Source organism: Pteropus alecto, unplaced genomic scaffold (genome assembly GCF_000325575.1).
Source record: "Pteropus alecto unplaced genomic scaffold, ASM32557v1 scaffold114, whole genome shotgun sequence".
Lineage (NCBI taxonomy): Eukaryota > Metazoa > Chordata > Mammalia > Chiroptera > Pteropodidae > Pteropus > Pteropus alecto.
In genome coordinates, this window is record NW_006435793.1 from 3,603,614 (window position 1) to 3,621,939 (window position 18,326).

At 40.4% G+C, this 18,326-nt stretch overlaps 1 protein-coding gene across 5 annotated transcripts in view; it reads left to right on the forward strand.

Annotated features, from left to right (window-relative positions):
* The window catches only part of TSTD2 (thiosulfate sulfurtransferase like domain containing 2), a 19,424-nt gene extending 1,102 nt beyond the window's left edge, over positions 1 to 18,322 (forward strand). For 3 of the 5 annotated variants that reach the window (XM_006911552.3, XM_006911553.3, XM_025046555.1), the window contains exons 2-10: positions 1,877 to 2,089; positions 2,635 to 2,948; positions 4,676 to 4,796; positions 8,909 to 9,034; positions 9,497 to 9,602; positions 12,532 to 12,650; positions 13,155 to 13,313; positions 13,903 to 14,041; positions 15,892 to 18,322. In XM_006911552.3, coding sequence (XP_006911614.1) covers positions 1,925 to 2,089; positions 2,635 to 2,948; positions 4,676 to 4,796; positions 8,909 to 9,034; positions 9,497 to 9,602; positions 12,532 to 12,650; positions 13,155 to 13,313; positions 13,903 to 14,041; positions 15,892 to 16,187 — 1,545 coding nt within the window. In that variant the 5' untranslated portion in view covers positions 1,877 to 1,924 and the 3' untranslated portion in view covers positions 16,188 to 18,322. Of the gene's footprint in view, positions 1 to 1,876; positions 2,090 to 2,632; positions 2,949 to 4,675; positions 4,797 to 8,908; positions 9,035 to 9,496; positions 9,603 to 12,531; positions 12,651 to 13,154; positions 13,314 to 13,902; positions 14,042 to 15,891 lie in introns of those variants that run through there. The other 2 variants (XM_015589075.2, XM_025046556.1) reach the window with 2 other exon arrangements.
* Positions 18,323 to 18,326: the final 4 nt, after the last annotated feature.

Genomic DNA, 18,326 nt, shown 5'->3' on the forward strand with positions numbered 1-18,326 from the left:
TTATTTCAAAAGCTGATAGGATTTTCTGAGGGGCTGGATGATAGTGTGAAAGAATAAGGAGTCAAGAAAAAGCCCAAAGTTTTTTTTGAGTAAACGGGACAGTAAAAATGTCATTTATGGAAGTCAGCAGGACTGGGAAAGAGCAAGAATTTGGTTTCGATTGGTTGCATTTGAACAGCCTTTTAGCCCTCCAGGCAAAGCCATCTGGATGGTAGACAGTTGGATATGTGACTTTGGAGTTTAAGAGAGAGGGATGGCTTGGAGACATAAATGTGTACAGTGTACAGTGTTCTAAACATAAGTTTTCCTTTATCATTGCTTCGCTTTTTTCTTTTTTCATGGGAGTTTCAAATATTTATAGAAGTTGAGAAAATTGTAGAATGACCCCTGATGTACTTTTATCAGCCAGCTTCAGCAATTACCAACTAATGGCCAGTCTAGTTTCACACATATCCCTTCACAGTTATTCTGTGGCAAATATAGTTTTTAAATCCTTGGGACTAGACGAGATCACTTAGAGGGTGAATGGAGAGAAAATGATTCAACACTTAACAGGTTGGGATAAGGAGGATCCCCAGCAAAGGAAATTCAAAAGCAGCAGCTCTTATCACTGATATTTTGATTTTTTTAAAATTGATTTTCTTATTTAGTGTCTCTCTTTTCTTACTAGAATATAAGGTTCCCAGAGAGCAGGAACCTTAACTGTTTTTACAAAGACCTGTATCCACTGTAGTATTTTCTATGTGCCAGGCACATAGCAAAGTCCCCACGTAGAGTAGTTAAGAATATATAAATTAAGCAAGAACTAAGAAGGATTTAGAGTGAGGAGAGGTCATTTTTGGGTGGTCGGAAAGGTGTGTGGAGATGCTGAGGCAGGAGAGGGCCTGGCTTGTTTGTGGAACTAGGCAAAGTTCATTGTGGCCCGGGTAGGATACTTGAAGGAGAGTATTATTTGAGATGAGCCAAGAGTGGTAGGGGAACTAAGGGTGTACCAGACACTTTACTTATTCCCTTCCAGTCCTCACTGCAGTCCTGCAAATAGGTACTGATACTGTCATCTGTTTTATAGAAATCAGAGAGTTAGAACTCAAGAGAAGTTTAATATCTTGCCTAGGTTCACATATTTGCACCCAGGTGCACCACAATCCAAAGTGCGTGCTTTTCCCAGTGTTTCATGTTGCCTTTGTGTTTTATGTTGCTTCTTTGTCACCTGTAACATTTGTTTTATAAAAGAAAGACTGTAGTATGTTGATTGTAGTGTGTCTGTTTTAACAAGATTTGGCCACTATAGCAATTTGAATATTTGTTCTGGCTCATTAAAATGAGGCTCTCTTGGTAGTTATTTCTTCTAAGAAAGGGAATTTGCACAGCTCAAAATTTAGGGGGCAAAAAAGAACAAAGTCTTTATAACTGAAGTTACTAGCACATAGTTTGATTGATTTGGTTCATACCAGTGCTCTTTTGGTATCATTTACCCTAAATATTTTCATGACCTGCTCCCAAATTCAGGTTTCTGCTCAAATGCCACTGCCTCAGACTACCCTCTGTGTTTTAAATATCCCTCTATTGCTCTGGCTCCTCCCCTGCTTATTTGTCTTCATAACCCTTTTTACCATCTGACTTTTTTAAAAACTCAATTTATTTGCTTACTTTCTGTCTCCCCACTGAAATGTAAGCTGTAAGAAAGCAGAGTCATTTTCTGTTTCATTCACTGCTCTATCCCCAATGTCTAGAACAATGCCTTCTAAATAAATATTTATTGAACGAATGTGTGAGTGAATAGATAGCTCATTTGTATCATTGATTAGCTTCGAGTTTACTTCAAGTAGTAATCAAAGACTTGGACATTGTCGTTTCTCCCTTGCCCACTTTCTAGGAGATAGTTAACTGAAAGGAATCTGCCCCACTGCTGCAACCAAACCAGATGCCTTCTTCCACTTCACCAGACCAGGGAGATGACCAGGAGTCCTGTATTTTAAAATTTGCAGACCTGGATTTGAAAGATACAAGTCTTATCAATCCCAATAGCAGTCTCAAAGCAGAGCTAGATGTCAATACAAAGAAGAAATACTCATTTGCAAAAAAAAAGGTAAAATTGCCATTAATGTTTTGGGATCATGTGTGTATAGCTAAGGCAGATAGGACTAGAAGTAGTTTATCAAGATTATCCTCCAAGGAACAGAGGGCTAGTAAGATACTAGGCTGCTGCCATGTTCAAGGTAAGGTCTAGTTGGGGCCATTACTAGTGATCTTAATTCAATGCCAGACAAAGGAGAATCATCGGCGGGGTGTGGTTTTGGAAAACTTATGGTGGAGCACTTGGGGACAGATCCTAGACAGGTGGGCTAGATTCCTTTCCCAATCGAGGGTGACAGGAGGAATCCCAGGAACCCAGAAGACTTAGTCATAAGTAGAATAGGGAGATAATAGGGCATTTGCTATCTAAGACTCCTGATTTGGTCCAGCTGGTATAAAGCTTGCTATTAAAACCGTTCTCTCACAGGAAGTTCTACAGAATAGTAGGACATAAACCAGAAACCCCTGTAGAAACATAATAGAAGGGATTTCACTGAGACTTCTTTTAGCCTTAAACTTAAGGGTATTTAACAGTGACAGTTTGAAATGTAATTTCAGGCATTTGCCCTTTTTGTCAAAACCAAAGAAGTTCCGGCACCTTCTTTTGAATGTAAAGAAAAATGGTGGAAATGCTGTCTTCAGCTATTCACAGACCAGACCAGCATCCATAGACATGTGGCAACACAACATGCAGATGAGATTTGCCACCAGACTGCTTCTATTTTAAAGCAGCTGGCTGTAACATTGAACACCTCAAAGAGTCTTAAGTCTGCAGACAAAAAGAACCCTGTAATAGAATATCTTACTCGTAACCATGAAGTATCCATTTGGCTCCCTGATATAAGCTGCTTTAGCCTTGATGAGCAGACAAGGTAAGAATTTCATTCTGTATTTTGGTTTAGTTTAAATGTTTTTCCAGCCACAATGAGCTATCGCTACCCATTCACTAAAATGGCAAGATCCTAAAGGCACAGAATCTCTCGAAAGGCCTAAGCTAGGCCAATAAACGTGTATTATGTCTAATAGGAGATCATCGCCTATGCAGTAGCATATACCCACACAGCTGGTATTGTCGCTAGGTTACTTGGAAGCAATTGTACATCTTATCTTTAGGGAGAAGTAAAGAGCAAAAATTGTATTATTTTCAAAGAGAAATTGGAAGGCCCAGAAATGTTAAATGATTCCTCTACTCTGAATAACATCAGAGCTTGCAAAAGGGATTTTGCTACCAAATGTGGTTTTCTGAGCTGAATGTTTTAGAAAAGATTTTAACTTTTAGAACTGAGGCATAGGATTAGGAGTTTAGGTCCTGCCTTTGAAAAAACTCACCAAATCATAATATTACAGAATTTTAGAGGACAGATTTCTGATTTTAAGCAATTTCTAAACTATTTGATGAATAGAAAATGTCCAAATTTGACACACTTTTGTCACTAGTATTTAGTGCCAAATTCCCCTTGTTTATCAGAAAGAAGAGGAGAAAGAGAATTGAACTTAGAATCCGATTTTGCTAGTCACTAAAATTCTTTTTATTTTCATTTCCTCACTTCTAAAATTGGAATAATAATGCCTGCCCTGCCTACCTCACAATATTGCTGCTGTATGAATTATATGAAATGATCATGGTAAGAACATTTGTGAACTGTAAGGTGCTATACAGATGTGGCTTTGTTATTTCTGTGTGGCCCTGCATTTCAAGGAATTTCTAGTTAGAGAAACAAACAAAAAGACATAAAACAATTATTAGCACGTGATATGAGACAGGTTACATAATTATTAGTTAAATTATATGGTTCAGATAATTTGTTACTGGAGTTTAGAGAAAGGAAAATAGATAGGCTCTAAAATAGACAGGATTTTGGAGGAGGACAGGCCCTGTAATATAACGAGGATACTGAAAGAGTTATAGATTGCAGAGCTGGATAGGACCTTAATTATCTTCTACTATAGCATCCTCTAAAATATGTCTGTGTAACATTAGTTGTGGAGGATGCTATCAGGTACTGAAAAGAGGTACTAAAGACAAATAGGTTTGGGAAGCACCAGGTTAAAGTATCTTTATTGCAGGACTTCTCAGAGCCTTCAATAGATAAGGAGCTTTCACTATGACTCAAAGAGGGAGATGTTGCCAGCAGGATTTCTCAAACATGTAATTTCATAGAACAGCTTCAGAGCACACTTTGGAAAATGCAGCTTATTTCAGTTCTCCAGTTTTACAGATGAGGAAATGAAAGCTCAGAGATAATAAATCCAGCTAGTGGGATAAGAGACCCACCCAGGTCCCATGACTAGTTACTAGAAGGCAGCACAGTGCAGTAGAAAGTATGGATTCTAGTGTCAGAAGACTGGTATTCAGAGTCTTGACTATCACTTGGTAGCTGTTTTACCTGGAAGGAATTGGCCTCAGTTTACTCAGCTATAAAATGCAGATATTTTCTTCTTCAGAGCAACTACAGATAGGAATTGATTCCCATTTCAGGAGAACAGTAATAGGCACAATGGCAGGCACAAGTGGCTCCATCTCAGCCCGGCCTCTGATTCTGCCTGGGTATACTTTATGAATCGTGGCTTCCTTATGCCAGTGATTTTCTTTTTACAGTGGCCAGGGCAGTGATGAGGGGGAGGTGCTACTTTATTACTGCTACTGTGACCTAGAGGATCCCCACTGGATCTGTGCCTGGCAGACAGCTCTATGTCAGCACCTGCACCTCACAGGCAAGGTAACGCCTCCCACACCCTGCCCTTCACTGGGCTCGTCTGGCCTCTGACTTGGATTGCAGAGGCTATGCTCCTTACAAAGGGTTCACTTTTGTGTTTTTAGAAATTAGCGAAATCTTGCTAGGCATTTAAATAGAATACTAAATATCTCTTAACGTATTTTATAAGAATATTTAATGGCATAGACCAGAGGTCAGTAAACTTTTTCTTAAAGAGCCAAACAGTAAATATTTTAGGCTTTGCATAAAAAACCACTCAGCCCTGCTGTTGTAACATGAAAACAACTGTAGACAATATGTAAATGAATGGGTATGCCTGTAGACAATATATAAATGAATGGGTATGCCTATGTTCCAACAAATCTATGCAAAAGCAGACATATTTGCTGATCCCGGCATAGGGAAATGTTCTTGATATGGTACCTGAAAAACCATTTTATGGAACTATACATATAGATGTGATTCCAAATTGCTTCTTAATTTTCCTAGAACATGTCAAGATCTTTCAATTTCATGGTAGTGGCATTTGCTGTTCCCTTCCCCTCTAAAATGCTTTTTCCCTAGATCTTCACATGGCTCATCCCCCACTTGAGATCTCTGCTCAAATGTTATCTTCTCAGAATGCTAATCTAAAGTACTCTTTTCTGTAGACCTCATCATTTTCTATTCCTTTCTGCTCTGAGAATTTCAAAGAATTTACTGCTGTCTGGAAGTATTATCTTTAATTTGTTTTAATCTAGCTCCTTTTAGAATATAAGCTTCATGAAGATAGGAATTTTGTCTTAATTGATATATCGTCAGTGCTAGAACAGGGCTTAGCACATAACACGGTAAATATTTGGAGAAAGTTGAATAAAGGCATGAATATATGTTTGTAACAAAACCCTAGGGTGTCTGTATATAAAGATGGAGGGTAGTAAATATCAAAATGTTAATTGTGAATATTTCTACAAGTGGATTATGGATTATTTTCTTTTTATTTTTTTAATATCCTCGATGATTGCATATAGATGCACGTGTATATTCAAACACTTTTAAATCATAACCGTCTGGTTATGACATGGTACTATCTTAAACCTTCTTTCCCACACATGTCCCAGGTTTTAATTCCCTGAGGCAGTCATTTGATCAGTCAGTGATATGGTTCACATTCATGTTTTATAACAGATAGTGACCGAAAGCTTCATTTACTTCATTCAGTTCATCACTTGGTCCTGCCATTTCTACCTCTAAAATATCCCTTGACTCTCTTTACTCTCTCCTCCACTTCCATAACCTTAGACAAAGCCCCCACCCTCTCATACCTAGGCCATTTCAGTAGCTTCCAAACTACTCTCATTCTTCCTTCCTTGCCTGCCATTTAATTCATTCTCCTCCACACAGCAGCCAGAATGATCTTAAAAGTTAAATAAAATCATATTCCCCGCCCCCTCAAAATCTTTTAGTGGCTATCCAGCGCATTCAGAGTAAAACCTAAATCCTAAACATGCCCTTAAGTTCCTGCATTATTTGGCCCTTTCTTACTTTTTCTGCTTATCTAGTACCATTCTTTACTCATTATACTCCAGCAACAGGGTCTTTCGGTTTCACGGAGCCCCCAAGGTTTTTTTTATGTCTTTGGGCCTTTTTACAAGAAAACTCTTCAAGGAACTCTACCACACCTACTTGGTTTTCCTGTCTAATTTTTACTCAATCTTCAGTTCTCAATGACACTTCCTCAGAGAGATTTCCTGAACTTCAGTCTAAATCTGTTTTTTTCAAATACACTCCCATAGCATCTTATAGTAATTTTATAGCATTTGTCAGTTTGTAGCTATTATTTTAATGTGTGACCTCAGTCTGTAACTCCAAGAGGGCAAGAATGGTATTTTTTCCAACCATTATATCCCTAATTTCTAGCACAATTCCTGGCACATAGTAAAAATAATTAGTAAACATCTGTGGATTGAATCATAATCTCTGTTTAAAGAACACCTTGAAAGGTGGATATTCTCACGGTAAACCTGAATGTCCAAAAAAGATACCTATCTCCTTGGTTTAGAGGCAGATTTTTATTCTTGACTCAGCCTGAGGTAAACTAGCAGTGAGGGTCTCTAACCACAAGGTGGCAGCACCTGCCTGGATCTTAAGTCTAAAATCTTAGGCTTCAAGGATACACGCCCACTTTACTGAAATAGTTTTCTGCTGGTAGATTTGGCAGAATATTGGCATTCAGGTAGAGAAAGAGGAGAACTTAAAAGTTCTAGAATTGTGGAAATAAGCTTCTGTTCTCTATTGCTATACGTTCCTTATTTCCTCAAGATATTTGAGGGAATGCAGTGGAAGCTTTGGATAGGAAAAAATTACAAGATTTGGAGCCAATAAGATCTGGTTTTAAATCCCAGATTTACACCTACCAACTCTGTGCCCTTGTGTAGGTTACTTGATTTCTTTGAGCTTCTGTTTCCTTTTCTGTCAAATGGGAGTTTTGATATCCGCACTCAGGATAATAATATAAAGCTCCTGTCTCATAACAGGTGCTCCATAAATGCTAACTATTGCTTTTCATCTGAAGGTTTAAGGCCTTCTTCATCAAGGAGCTCCTTGGAAGGTTACTGTTGAAGAATCCCAGAATTGAAAGTCTAGTACATGAGTTTAGAGATTGCTATAAAGGGAGTGGATGTGCTTGTCTTTTATTTGGGTTCTGAGATTAAGATAACATAGGAAAGAATCTCCTAGCCTACCCGAAAGACAGTTACGTACCTCTTTGTCACATCTGAAACAGTTTTATGGTAGATTTCCTAACCTTTATTTTGGTTCTGCTCTATTTTTCTATGTAGTCTCTTAAAAAATATATGAGTTAGTAATAGGTACAGTAGCTTGTACAAGAGAGAATGCATATGCTTTCTGCTTTCCTCTCTCATGCCCAGAACAGGCTTCACTAGACTTCTGTACTCTGAAGGATATGATCCAGAATGCTTATCATGGAACTATGGATAGTTACCACTAGTGTGTTGGCATTGGCTTGTGAAATGAATCCCCTTTGTATCCATGCCCTAAAGAATTGAATCAAGCGAGGGCACAAATAAAGCATCTTCTCTGGGCCCCGAAAAAGGGGAGCCTTTTAAATTTTTCAAATTCTAATGCATTGGGGGGTATTGTTATTATATAGGTAGTGATAACAGTATGAATTAAATTACCTCTTTCCAGAGAATATCATGATACAGTGTTTCACTTTCTCTCTAGCACTTTTCTGTAGAGAGCTCCGCTCTATCCAAAGATAATCCATCTTTAAAGTCATCCAAAGGATTTTGTAGTATCAAAACAACTAACTTTTCAGGGCTCCCAGAGCATTGCTTCTTAAGGCGGGGGCCTTAACCCAGGCTCTAATGACCCCTAACCAGTGAAGCATTTCAAAGAGAATAGAGGGTTTGAGAAGTCAGAAAGTCTCATATGGATACACGTTCATGTGTTTGATAGATGCGTATTGAATGCTTACTATGTGGCAGGTACTGTGCTTTGCACTCGTTAATGCAACAGTGAACAAAACAGAAAAACACACTCCTGGAACTTGTATTCCTGGGGGTGGGTTTGCAATGGTGGGCTTTCCCCAAACACTATGCAGAGATGTACTCACTCCCATTCCCAGCCCTCAGGTGTGATCTGTGCTTTAGGACTTAGGTAATATCTTCCAAGCAGTGTTTTTCATTGTCGGTTCTCTTTTATTCTTGTTTTATCAAGATGAAGAAATTGAAGAGAAGTAAATTAATTTTCTCAGGGCCACTTGGCAAGTAAGCGGCAAAGCTGAATCTTGATTCTAGATCTGACCTGGATTGAGCTCAAAATTCAGTTCTTTGGCTATTGGATAACTGGAGCTCCATGGCACATGGGGCTTTCCAGTAGCTTCATTTCATTCTCTTGTTCAGCAACACTTTAACTGAGTGCCTCGTCTGAACTGTGGGCAGTGCCATTTTATAAAACTACAAGTACCTTTGTGTGGTTACACTTTGGTGTCCACAGCAGTGTCTGCTTTTCCTGTTAAATTCATTAACACATGAGCCTGTTCTGCCCTGGGAAGATTTAAACTAAGCTAAGAGCAGACGGTATTTCCTTTCTCTCATCATCTTGTGTCTCAGGTTCGAATTGCTACAGAAGGAATCAATGGGACAGTTGGTGGAAGCAAATTGGCGACCAGACTCTATGTGGAAGTCATGCTTTCCTGCCCATTGTTTAAAGATTATCTGTGTAAGGATGATTTTAAGGTAAGAAAAAATGAAAATAAAATGGATCTAGAGCCATTTGCCTCTGCCTCGGTGCCTCTTCCTACTGTAGGTTATGAAGGAGAGGTTAGTGTAGAGAAATAAGCAGATAACTACCTTTTCTCTCTTAGGTTACGAGGCAGTGCAGTAGAAGGAGTACATTCATTCCACTTCTTCCACTAAGTTGCCATGTGATCTTGGGCAAGTTAGTGCCATCTCTGGACCTCATTCTTTCTTCTTATGGAGGAAGGATGTGACAGCTTACACAGTCTAAACTCTAATACTTAGACATGTTTGTTCACGTGAGAGACATCCTGGCCATTTCAGGGGATCACTACATTTGTAGTCAACCTGGAATGATCAGATCGGCACTCCACACCACACAGGGAAATAATATTGCTCGTAAATGTCTTATATCTGGAGATAGAGTGAGAACCATATTCTGTTTTGTTTCTCATTGGCTAGGCCAGCAAAGGAGGAGCTTTCTGTTTTCCAGAATTGCGTGTTGGTGTATTTGAAGAAATTGTGCCTATGGGGATCAGTCCCAATAAGATCTCCTACAAGAAGCCTGGTATGCTTGCTTTTAGAAAAAAAAAAAAATTATTTTTCTTCAAAAAGTTAAAACAATATAGAGATAAATGTGAAAGTTAAGACAGACTGACCAGCAAGAGTTGTGATATATCCTTTCTTTAAAATAGCTGTGGGGTGGCTGATATTTGGGTCATTGAATGCTTAAATTGGTCTTCTCTTTGGTGCTATGGTAATTGACTTGCCCTTCAGAATGACCTGTCTTAGTTATTCTTCTTGATGGTTTGGCAAGAACTTGTTTTCTCTTGCCAAAGTAGCAGTTTGGGAAGAATGTAATCATTACTTGTAAATAGTTCATCAGCTGATTAAAACACACAGGCTTTTTGCTATGGGTAGCCAGTGGCTTTCAACACCAAATCAGTATGTTTGCAGGTGCTCTAGAACGTTCTCTTTTCCCTCTTCCTCATGATTACCATAGATGGTTGAAAGACATTTGTTTGGCAGAGCTTTTTGTTTGTTTTGATTTTTTAGTATGAAATGTTTAAACATTAAAAACAGAGAAAATAGTATAGTGAACTCCCATGTACCTCACACACCTTCAGTAATTACAAGTTCATGGCCAACTTTCATCTATCCCCACCCTGTTTCCCCATCCTGGATTATTTTGAAGGGAATCCCAGTGTTGTGTCATTTTATTCATAAGTATTTTAGTATATATCTCTAGAAGATAAATGTAAAACTGTCATCATGTCTAAAACATTTGTAACAATAATTTCTTAATATTACCAAATATCTAGCCAGCGCTTAAAATTCCCAGTTATCTCGTAATTTTTTAAGTGTGTTTCTGTTGAGATTCAAGTAAGGTCCCCTCGTTGTGTTTGATCACTGTCTCTTTAAGTCTCTTTTAACTTATAGATTCGCCTCCATCTTTTCTTTTCCCGTAAAGTTTATTTTTTGAAGGAACTAGATCATTTCATCTGTAGAGTTTCCCACAGTCAGGATAATGCTGATTGCATCTCCATGGGCTGTTCCTCTGTCCTCTGAATCTTCTGTAAATTGGTAGCTAGCTTTAGAGTAGTGCTGTCTGATACAAATATATCGTGAGCCACATAAGGAATTTTATATTTTCCAGTAGTCACATCTTAAGTGAAAGGAAACAAGTGAAATTAATTTCAATAATATACCATGTAGCTAAAATACTATTTCAATGTGTCTAATGTAAAAAATTATTGAGATATTTTACTTTATTTTTGCATACTAAGTCCCTAATATCCTGTAGCTGTGTTACTCTTACTTCAGCACATCTCAAGCCACATTTCACGGATGTGCGGCTAGTCATATATGGCTAGTGGCTACCATATTGGACAGCTCAGATCTAGACACCTGACCAGATTCAGGTTGGATTTCCTCTTTTTCTTTTTTTGCCCCCCAAGACTACTTCATAGGTGGTATTGTCTCCTTTCATCAGGAAGCAAAAACTTCTGACTGATTCTATGTTCATTTTTTAACATGTAAATATTGAAAAGGCGTTAAGAGTTAAGCCAGGGGGAAATGGAGGAAAGATACAAGCATCTGGGAAAAGAGACTTAATACATGAGAGAAGGGGCAAAAAGGGCCGTGTCTGCTTTGTGTCCTGACCTTATTAGGAGGAGGCGGGATGACTGCAAATCTCTCTTCCTTGGCACTACAGGACATTGCTCAGGAGGTTAGGGGAGAGTGGGCTCCAGGCTGTACTACGCCGTTTTCATTTGAGCCAAGTCGTTTGAAGGCACCTCTTTTATACATGTCGATGTGACTCAGTGTCCAGCCAGGCCCTTGCAGGACCAGGAGAGCAGCAACAATAGCAGTGGGAATGGGTTTGGTTCCCTGTGGCTCTTAGCAGATTTCTTAGTAGATTTCCTTGCTTCTCACCATGTTTGAACCTCCCTTTTCACCCCACTGTTTTGGTGACCGTGTGATAACTTAAATATATATCTAGCCTTCTTGCATTCTCCCTAAAATCCTAGATTGGGCAGGTCGGAATCCAGATTCTTTGGCCATGCTCAGGGGCTCTAGCCCCACCTGTTACTCAGCGTTCCCAGGTGGTTGTTGGGATTCATTCCTAAACAGAAAGAGGCTCCTTTGGTGCTTTCAAACTCTATCATGAGTGGTGACTAAAGTCACCAGAGCCCCTGCCCACGAGGTGTGGTTACTCCACCCTGCCAAATTCACCAAAAGTTCCTCAGTTTCCTGAAGATACAGGAATATTTTATCCTGGAGAGTTAAGAAGGCAAAGGGCCCACCAAGATAGGTTCTCTTGTTTTTAGTCTCCTTATATTTTGCTTATCTTCTTCGTCTGCTTTCACTCCTCCATCTTCTCATTCTTTCCTCTCCATTGGCGTAAAAAATGTCAACCCTCACACCTTTTCTCTTAGTCATATACACAAACTTAAGATATATGCTTATTACCCTTTTGGATTTTTTAAAAACACATTCCAACTTTATCACACTTGCGTGTGCCAAAGTTCTTAGCCTTGAACTTGAGATTGACCGTGGTATAGAACCGTTTATAAAGCCTGTTGTCAAGCATATACATGTATAGGCTCCTCCATGTATAGTGACAATAGAACACTGGCCATCCAATGGACCAACAAAACCCACTTAGCAATGTAGATCCCAACTGTCTGGCTTTTATCATTGGGTTAGTTCAGGTATGAGGGTGCAGATTTTTTGACTGTTTCTCAACTGCCAGGTCCCCCAGTAGTGTTCATCTTAGGTGGGGAGAGAGTGAGGGTACCTAGAATTACTAAATTATTTTATGATCATCGGATAATGTAATTTTGAGACATAATCGTAATTATTAAGAGAAAAGGTTTGGGTGGAAAGAAACAACATGTAAGTCATTGGCCTGGATCAATAGTGATTGGGTTTTATTTTTGTTAATTTGTTTTGTTTTAACTATTTTTTTTTTTTTTTTTTTGGTTTGGTTTTAGGAATCCATTTATCCCCAGGTGAATTTCATAAAGAAGTAGGAAAGTTTTTGTCTCAGGCAAATCAAGAACAAAACGATACTATTCTACTGGACTGCAGAAACTTCTATGAAAGCAAAATAGTAAGAACAGAACTGAGTCCCCACAACATGGCATGTTTCCAAAGGGGATACTGTGTGTGTGTTCACCTGTGGCCACGTCACATGGATCTCTTCCTGCTGCTAGCAGCGTCCGAGAAAACCCAAGCCTTTGAACTCAGGATCTAGTAAGAATGTCTAAGAAAATATGAATTAAAGACATCTTGGCACGTAATGTACTTTTTGGCTCCCATGTGCCTACCCTTGACATATGTCAAGGATCTTGTAAAATTCGCTTTGGGCAGCCTCTCCAGTTCTTCTGAGAACTCTGGCAAAGTGACCCACAGACCATCAGCCTTGCCTCCAAGTTCCAGATCTTAAAGTTGAAAGGTCAGAGTGTTGGATGAGAACAACAACTACCAAGCATTTCCTTTCTTGGTAGTTTCTTGGGTGGGGGTGGGGGAAGGGGTGTTTGACACAGAAAAGAACCTTCGTTCCTACCAGGTATGCTTTTCTGATCATTTTCCTTGTGCTGCTCCCATGTTGTAGGGACGATTCCTGGGCTGCTTAGCCCCAGACATCAGGAAATTCAGTTACTTCCCTAGCTACGTTGACAAAAATCTGGAACTTTTCAGAGAGAAGAGGGTACTGATGTATTGCACTGGGGGCATCCGTTGTGAGCGGGGTTCAGCCTACCTTAAAGCCAAGGTGAGTCACCACCCTTGGGGCCCTGCGGGCCTGGTGGTGAATAAGGCTTCACCCACTGCATTTGTGGAGCTTTCCACCCCCCACCTTCATCCCTTCTCCTCCCCCAGCCAGCCAGGGGTTTATTGTCCCCTTGTATGGTTTCAGCCTACAGTTTGTAAGTATAAAATAAGAAGTTCTTAATCTCAAAATATGAAAAGCACTTAACAGTCTCTAAGATTCATCAAGTAACTAAGGGAAAGATCAGTTACTTTCTCCCTTTTCCTAATCCTTTTTCTTGATCCTGAGGAGAGAAAATTCAGTAACATTACATGTCACAACAGGTGTCTTCCTATATTTAGGGGGCAGCAAAAATAGTTGGGCTTCGATGGATCTAGAGAGCGAAGGCCCTGAGTGCTGTCGTCACCCATCCCCCCGGTAGGCAGGGTCTGGCCAGTTGGTCCCTTGACCCCCTTGGTCAGCAATTTCTCAGTGTCCTATAGTGGGAGCCAGGAGCCCCTTCTTTGGCATCCCTCCCGCCACGCCGCTCTGTGGAGCTTCTTACTGTTCTCTGCTTGTCTCCTCACACTTCCTGTTGTTTTTCCATACATAGGGAGTGTGTAAGGAAGTGTTCCAGCTCAAGGGCGGCATCCACAAGTACCTGGAAGAGTTTCCGGATGGTTTTTACAAGGGGAAGTTGTTTGTTTTCGATGACCGTTATGCCTTGTCCTACAACAATGACGTGGTGTCAGGTAGGTCAGCAGAAGCCTAGAACCTGAACCTGTGATCAGGCACACTGCGTATTAACCATTCTGGAAGGCATAGTACTGATTGCATGAAGAATAAAACAGGGAAAGGAGGTACACAGTGCCACCATTGCCCAGCAGAGTTGGAGATCCTGCAGCAGAGCAGACAGAGCCCTGGACCAGAAGTCAAGAGGCCTGTATTTGGATCCTGGCTTCACCATTTACTGGTTAGGCAAGTCCTTTAAAATGAGGATAATGTCCCTCGCTCTATCTACCTGCTAGGAGTTGGATAGGTTAAATCAAGAGTCTTGACCTGGGTCAATATATAGAATTCAGGCATTCTGTGAATTTTGATGGGAAAATAATTATAATAATTTTATATTTTTTATAACTCACTAAATGTAGTACTTTCTTCTATTATAAATGTAAGCAACAAACCAGTAATATTAGACGTGCCTGTGACTGTCATCAATAGAAATCACAATATTTTCATAGATTTTAGTGGCTCCAGATATCTCAAAATAGCATTTATGTTCCTCATTGCTTCAAAATAGAAAGTTATTCGGCCCACCATTAAGTCTTATTATTTAATGTGCTAATAAATATCTTAATGTATCCCAGATTTTTAAAAATAATTTAAAATATTGCATTTCTACGTAACTGGGTTCCTTTGTAATCCTGTGTAGTTTATACACTTAAAAAACATTTTTCTAAGACAGAGTTCATAGTCTTCACTAGACTGCCATGTAAATCCATGGCACAGAATCAAAGCACCCCTAGTTTAGATGGTCTGTGGACTCACGGGGTGGGTACTTAACTTAGGTGAGTGGGGCATTCCAAGGTCAGAGCTGAACCTCGGGCCGAGGCCAGAGGCAGGAATTGTCACAGAAGGGAAGGTCACAGGAAGTATGTGGTTTGACTGTAGTTTTGAGTCTACCCTAACATGCTACCAGACAAGGGCACATGTAGTAACATGAGGGCAGTCGATGAAGGATGGGAATCATCTTTTAGAACAATGGCTCTTACCCCTGGATGCCACAGTCTTGAATAGGAAAGGTTGCAGACAACCCTAGTGACTGTTGCAAACTTCTGCATCTCCTGGGATCAGAGAAAGATGGCATTACCTCTCAGCTAATGAATAAGATGTGAGTTTTGATTGATCTTTTAAATTCATTTTGGTAGTCTTATATTTGTGTCTTATTGAAAGCGACTTCACATCTGTTTTGGAGCTAAGATGGAATACAGAGGGGAGAGAGAAGGCCCAAGGGTAGCTTAGATAAGCTTGCTAAGGAGACTTGAAGAAGAATGATATTATCAATGACAATAGGAAGTCAGCGGGAAAAACCAACTGAGAAAGTAGATAATGTGAGATTTAGGAATCCAGGTGGTCACGTGTCCACCAGCACCTGCAGGAGAACCTCAGGCCTGGGGATGAGGGATGTAGACTGCAGAAGCTGAATGTCACTGTGGGATCATCTGCATTCAGGTGTGTTGTCTTCCACTGAAAAAGGGAATGATCTAAAGGCAAAAGGCCATTGAACAAGAGGTGGTTGGTTGGGCAGCTTTGGAATAGTTATTAAAAGTGCTGGTACCTGTTTTTTTAATGGGGGGGGGAATGGGTCAGTGAATGTTAGAACCAGGAAGACAATTCCCAGAAGCCACCTCCTTCCCCAAAAAAAGTGGTGATGGGGAGCATTTTTTTTTTTGTTAGAAAACAGATTTACTGTTTAGAAACCTTCCCAGGCACAACAGGATATATTAGATTCTGATGAGCTAAGACATATTTAGGAACTGGAGAAGCGCCTGTCTCTGTGTGCACATGTGTGTGTTTGTAACAAAGGCTTTTCTTCCTTCAGAATGTTCATACTGTGGTGCCCCATGGGACCAGTATAGACTCTGCTCCACTCCCCAGTGCCGCCAGCTTGTCTTGACTTGCCCCGCCTGCCAAGGACAAGGATTCACAGCGTGTTGTGTCACATGTCAAGACAAGGGGAACAGGCCAGCTTCTGGCCCTACCCAGAATAGCTTTAAAGAGGAATGTGAGTGTACAGCCCGACGACCACGCATACCCAGCGAACTTTCACAGCAGACACAGTTCCCCCTGAATCCAGAGCCAAGGCCTGATGTTGGGGAGGATGGGCCGGGCCAGTGAGTAGCACCGTCAGCATTTCTGAGCCTGCACAAAGCTAGGTTTGGGGCTACCACAGATTGAAGAATATCAAGGCTACAACAACAGAGAAATGGGTAAATTTAGTGCTGGCCATTACCACCATGGCTAACTAGTCACCGTATTGGCCACATGTATTTCACAGGAGGAGGGCAGAGGGACTTGGCACTGACCACTTACCTGAGACATTCTGACTCAGAAGGTGCTAGAGCGTAAAGAAAGGTGATCTGTGTGGGATTCCAAAGCTGCTGAGGGATACAGCCTTGAGCTTGGTAACTAAGTCATGCCCTTTCGGTGCCATGCAGCAGGACTGGTAGTAATTTTTCTTGTCACCAAACCTGTCTGTCTTGATGGCAGAAATGTAAAAGCTTTGGCGCTAGAAGTAGACTCTGGAACTAGGTTCTGTAGGTCACCTGCCATCCACCTCTACCCTACCTTGTGTCTCTTAGCCTGAGAGTGCTAGACCAGGATCTGCAAACTCCAGCATTTGGCCTACCTCCTGCTTTTGTAAACAGTTTTATTGGAATAGCCACACCCATTTATTTACAAAGATTGATGGCAGAATTACTTATTTACAACAGAAACATGGCCTGCAAAGCATAAAATATTTAGTATCTGGCCCCTTAAAGAAAAAAATTGCCACCTCTTGGTCTAGACCAACAGCTCATCTGATGGAGCAGATAGTCTTAAAGATGTGGCCCACCTTCATTTTTTATTGCCTTGGTTTATGCCAGAGATACCCCCCTAGTAGTCTCTGCTCCCCGCAACACCCACCACACTCTTAGCTTTTAAGTTTTCTCTTTGAGAGATTCAAACTAGCATAATGACACTAACATTTGGACAGTTGTTTTTAGATGAGTACCTCGGAATATAAGATACTTTGAGTGAAGGTTGTTCAGCACTGCCGTGGTGGTTTCCCAGCCTTCTGGCCAACATATTGGACACATGTCCCTGTCACTCAGGTCCCAAGAAACACGCAGCTATTCGTAGACCAACAGATTTAATATGATGTTGCAGTTTCCAGTGATGCAGAATAGAGCTGCAATTGTGTTTCAAGGCAAAGCCAGTGGACCTGGCTGTCACTGGAGCATGGTGCCACTCAAGGGCCCATCTGCAGCCTCAGTAGACACTCTTCCACAGTGGTGAGGCCCTGGCTTCGCCTCTGGTTACCCTGTACCGTCCACATCATTACAGTTCAGGGTGCAAGACTTCATTTTTGATCAAAAACCTCTCTGCTCAGTGCTCTGCTGCTTAGTCTGTGCTCATCAGTTCTTTGGCTTGTCCTTGATTGTAAGATTTAACCAGTTACTCATGAAAGTAACTCCCGAGGCAACAGAAATACTAGCTTAACTGGCACTGTGGTATATTAAAAGGCACAAGGGCATTTTGGCTTAACATTTTTGCTAGATCCCAAGAGGTGCACACGATGTTAAAAAGGATGCGGCAGCAATGCCACAATTGCATTGTCAGAATCATCATCTTGGGATGGTTTGGCCAGGGTTCCTAATTCTTTAATATCTGGATCTTTATCACTGGCTTTCAGAGGCTTAATTTTTACAGGCAGGAAATTAGCGGTGACTAGTCTAGTAAGTGCTGCCACAGGTAGTTGAGATCCGTCAGCATAGCCACGATGGACTAGAAATTTACCCCTCTGTTTGATTTCACATAAGCCATTAGTCCACTGTGCAATGTAGAAAGATGTTTTCTATAGTATTTGGCCATAGGTTTTCACATCCACCATGAGTTTGGCATTCGATAAGGAAAAAATTCTGACTCTAGTATTAAATTTTAAAGAAATCCCAGATGTTCATAAGGAATTTTATTGCCTGGGATTAGTGAAGAAAGATGGTGTTTGAAACTTGAAATTTTACCATTGGCTTTTCTGTTATTTCCTTGTATCCAGCAAAAGGAACCTCATGTTCTTTGATTCCTAGCAGAGCTCTGTGGCTTCAGTCTGTCTTTCTCAAGGGACAAAATTGTATTCTTGACTCTATAATCAGTTTGTCAGCTTTAATCTCGAGGTTCTTAAAATTTAAAGGAGGTTAATAAAGAATTATGATCTTTTGCTAACTAGCTAAGATCAAATTTGTAATAAAGTATTTTATAATGCTTCTAAACCATATG